General features: G+C 37.7%; 1 protein-coding gene across 2 annotated transcripts; it reads right to left on the bottom strand.

Moving 5' to 3' along the window:
• Positions 1 to 440: 440 nt before the first annotated feature.
• Positions 441 to 4,130, bottom strand: LOC8271797 (putative disease resistance protein RGA3). Of its 2 annotated transcripts, none has more exons than XM_048379832.1 (2): positions 3,992 to 4,130; positions 441 to 3,910 (listed from the first exon to the last, which is right to left on the bottom strand). In XM_048379832.1, exon 2 carries the CDS (start codon positions 3,664 to 3,666, stop codon positions 757 to 759), a length of 2,910 nt encoding a protein of 969 aa, XP_048235789.1. In that variant the 5' UTR covers positions 3,667 to 3,910; positions 3,992 to 4,130; the 3' UTR covers positions 441 to 756. The 2 variants fall into 2 exon arrangements, with proteins under 2 accessions (XP_048235789.1, XP_025015384.1); XM_025159616.2 differs by lacking the exon at positions 3,992 to 4,130 and having other exon boundaries at positions 441 to 931; positions 1,036 to 3,961.
• Between the last annotated feature and the right edge of the window lie 335 nt (positions 4,131 to 4,465).

Here is a 4,465-nt window from a genome sequence, read left to right as displayed (position 1 = left end):
GTAATCTAGTTTACAAACTAAAATATTAATAATTTGATATTGAATGTAAGAAATTTTCCTATCTTTTACAAAAATACGTGAATGAATTTATTCATTAGAATGAAATTATAAATTGGATTATATATATAATAATTTTTTATTGAAAATATTTTATGTTTTAATGGATTGATAAATTATTTAATTTTTAACTCATTGTCGTTGAACCTATCTAGGTACAATTAAACTCATAAGAAATGAAAATATTTAGTAGATCCAACTCAAAGCTTAATTTATTAATAAACGAGCCAATTCCAAGCTATTTTACATTTTATAATACATTTTGATACAAGCAAACTAATAATTCTATGATTAGATTGGAAAATTAAATTTCAGAAGACCTAAAACCAGTAACTTAAGCTAGAAATAGTCTTCTAAATAGCCTGATTTTCGGAAATAATGCATAATAATCAAAATAGACCAGAGCCATTTGCTTCATGGTTATGGCTTTTATTTCCTGAAGTATAAGAAAATTACATATTTAAGACATCATTTCATTTATAAAAGTATCAGACAGACTTGCCTTGAATTTCCATTCTCACATAATTTGATGTAATAGCAGCCTTCTGAGTATACCCTATCATATCTGTACAAGATCCATGCAAGATAAAGAATCATAAGTGAAAGAAAATGCCAAATATGAACACAAGAAAAGGGGCTAGCTAATCAAATATGGAAGAAATCTCTGATCAGAATGACATAAATGATCTGGCTTTAGCTTTAGTTTTGGGCTGAGGGATAGATGTGCACATTTGAAACATGCCTTATTTTGCACCGGTCTTCTCCTGTTTCCTTCTCACATCGCTTTGAGAGAGCAGGACATTGTTGAATGTCCAAATTCTGCAACTTGGTGAGCCTTTGAATAATGGATGGCGAAGATGCCAACTTTGTGCAACTGAAAACATGTAGAGATTGAAGAGATGTGATGTCTCCAAGCCAATCAGGAAATGATACCATATTTAGATAACATGAAACTGTCAAGGATTGTAGAGCAGGTACATGTTGTAAGGTCTCAGGCAAGACTTCCAACTTTGGGCAGCCAACATAGTTAATCGGTTCTCCATAACTTTCGGGAAGAACTGTCAGGCGTCTAAATTGAGTGCTAGTAGGATCCACTGATGCATCAATTCCTGTGGGTTGGCCTGAAATGGTTAGATACTGAAGGGTGTTAAGGTGTTCAATTGCTTCTGGAAAAGTTATCAGGTCAGGGCATCCATCAAGAACCAACCCCTCGAGCGCAGTGAGGTGCTGTAACCCTTCTGATAAAGAACTGAACTTCCAACAGTTTCTGAGTTGCAAATGTTTAAGAGAGCACAAACCTTGTAGCCCTTGCTCTGGGAAAGACTCAAGCTCATAGCAATCAGAAATGAATAAAGATTGTAGAGAACTAAGGTTGGCAAGGTCGGTGGGCAACCCTTTAAGCTTAGTGAATCTTTCAATATCTAAATAATGAAGGCAACTGAGGTTATGTAGCATCCCATGGGGAAGGCAAATTAGGTCATTATTGGCAGCAATGGAAAGGCTATTTATGCTTTGCAGGTTTGAAATTGAGCTTAGTAGATTCTCATTGCAAAACCTCACTTTTAAACATTCAAGTGAAGAAAGGCAGGGCAAGGACAACTTGGGGCAATTACTAATGGATAATGAAGCAAGACATGGAAACATATAATTTTCTTCCTGTATGGACAACCTTAACAAACTTGGAGAATCAGCGATAATGAGGCTCTTTAACACTGGAAATACATTGGCCGTCCGATCACCATAAAAATTTTGGTCAACATACAATATATGATCCATTCCATGTAGCTCAAGATATTTCAATGAAGGTAACTGCTGCAAAGGTGGAAGTTGCAAACATTTCTTGCATTTCTTTAGCACAATGGAAACAACATTTTGAAGAATTTGATCTCTCATCCAATATGGGAAATAGTTACCTCTGTATCCTTCTATCTCCAGATATTCAAGATTTGAGTGAGGTTCAAGGGCTTCCAGTACATTCCTGACATTGTCCTGCTGTTCAAATTCAGTCTCACCTTCCCAAGACAATCTCAAGTCCTGAAGCTTGTGCTTTCTATTCAAATTGGCTGCTTTTGCTTCGAAAGGAGTGCCAACTCTCTCAAGGTGTCTGATATGCAGCTTTCCTCCAAGATCTAAGGCTTCTAACTCACTAATGTGACAGCCTGAACCCTTTCTGACAATGAAAAGATTAAGAGTCTTCAAACAAGTTATTTGCCCAATTTTGGGTGGCATATAAGTCAATGAGAAACAACCATTCAAATAAAGATGCCGAAGATTTTTCAGCTTCCATATGTGCTTAGGCAATCTCTGAAGAGCAACACAGTTTACTAATTTCAATGTCTGTAAATTAAGCAAGCTACTTACTGACTCAGGGAGCCTCCAGATCAAGGTTGAAGAAAGGTCCAAATATCTTAGATGTTTCAAATGGCGAATTGAAGATGACAGCATCATTAGATTGGTCCGCCTTATACCAAATACTCGCAAAGTAGTTAATCTGGAGAGATCACAAGAGAACTCTACCTTAGGCTTTCCAGCTGTCAGGAGAATGGGTTGCAGCAACAATGTCCTTAACGATTCAACATTATAGAGAGCTTCAGGAATGGTGAATGACTGCCGTGGTTCAGTAAGCAGTGTGACATGGTGAATTTGTCTAGAGTTAACAATTAAGCTTTCAGCTTCGGCAATGGCAAATTCGTCCTCCATCACTGAGTGGGCAAGGTCATGGATAAGATCATGCATTTTAAATCGTTTGATGCTCCCAAGTTTATCCTTCTCCACATCTTGAAAAAGGGATCTCCAGCATAATTCACTGCATATCTCATTGCCAACATCTTCTGGTTCCTCTCTCCGAGTAGATGAAATAAACCCATTAGCCATCCAAAGGAGAATTATATCTTCCTTGTGGATTACACAATCTTTTGGAAATATAGCACAATAAACAAAACATTTTCTCAATTTTAAAGGAAGATTTGAGTAACTCAACCGCAAGGCTGGCATGATGGAACATTCATCTTGTGGCAAATCCCAAATTTCACTCTCCTTAACAGAAAGCCATTCGTTTTCTCCATTTTTATAGCGCATCAAGCTTCCTAAGGCCTTTGCAGCAAGAGGCACACCTCCACATTTCTTTACTATTTCATGTCCAATACATATGATGCTTGGATGTTCTTCTCTTCTGCATTCAAATGCACGTTCCTTGAACAACAGCCAGCAATCAGCTTCTGATAAACCTGAGAGGTTATGTGCAGGCAGAGTTCCCATCACAGATGCGACCTTCTCCATACGAGTAGTGACTATGATTGAAGAACCTTTCGATCCACACGCCAATACAAATTTCAGTCTATCCCACTTGTCTTGATCTCCATTCCACACATGATCTAAAACAATCAGATACCTTTTCCCACTCAGGATTTCTTGAAGTTGTCTCTGTAAAGGATCCAAGTCTAAGCATGGACAAGCATTTCCAGATGCAGATTCTATTATCGTTTTTACCAATCTCCTCACATCAAACTCGCCAGAAACACAAACCCAAATTCGTAAGTCAAAGTGCCTCTTCACCCTTTCATCATTGTAAACTAATTGAGCAAGTGTCGTCTTTCCGAGCCCTCCCATCCCTATTATAGGATAAACCGAAACATCATCAGCATCTGATATTTGATCTACCAAAGAATCGATAACCTTTTCTTTATCCTGATCTCTTCCATACACTTGAGATTGAGTAGCAATGGAGCCGGTTTGGCACCTTTCTATTACTTCAGCAGGCCTATTTGCAACTACTTCAAGCAAATGAAATTTCCTTCGCTCTTCGGCTATTTCATCCAAATTTTCTTTGACTGCTTTGATCTCTTTGCCAATTCTGTGGCGAAACAAGAAGTTATAGGACCAAAACATGTAAAGAAAGAACAGGGTGCCTTATCGATTGATGTTAACTGCTGACCTTTATACTGAAATGTTGATGCTTTTGTTGAACACTCATCCAAGATATCATCTACCTTGTAAACTGCATCTTTAAGCTTTCGCAGCCAATTCTTGATCGCCCTGTCTTTTAATTGCTTCTCCTCGGCATCTTCAAGAACAGCCTGGATTGTCGAAAGTATGCTAGAAAGGCTTTCCATTTCTTTATCAATACCCAAAAGCAGTCCAACCTCATTCTGAATAAGAGAATCTAAATTCTCCAGCACAATTTGAAGAAAAGCTTCAGCCATTTGTAAGAAAAGAAGAAGGGTTTGGATGCAGTGATGTTGCTTATTCAATTCCAGGACAGAAAATTAGAAATAATTCGGATCCTATCTCATTTTCTCAAGGAATTATCCAGGAAACTTACATATGCCACTCTTTTCCTCTTGACTAAAGAGGGTAGGATCAGCATGACTTGAATAAATAACACTTCCACTGCAGCCATTTTTTTCTT

The sequence above is a fragment of the Ricinus communis genome, chromosome 10 (genome assembly GCF_019578655.1).
Source record: "Ricinus communis isolate WT05 ecotype wild-type chromosome 10, ASM1957865v1, whole genome shotgun sequence".
In the NCBI taxonomy this organism is placed as follows: domain Eukaryota; kingdom Viridiplantae; phylum Streptophyta; class Magnoliopsida; order Malpighiales; family Euphorbiaceae; genus Ricinus; species Ricinus communis.
The sequence above is the reverse complement of the archived record's forward strand: the minus strand, read 5'-3'. Positions and strand labels throughout refer to the sequence as shown.

Excerpts from the sequence above, each read along its gene's own strand:
- LOC8271797 (XM_025159616.2), bottom strand. The coding sequence starts at position 3,945 with ATGTTTTGGTCCTATAACTTCTTGTTTCGCCACAGAATTGGCAAAGAG. Across the intron at positions 932-1,035 it reads TGCCTGAGACCTTACAACAT|TTGCACAAAGTTGGCATCTT; the intron begins GTACCTGCTCTA and ends ACATGTTTTCAG.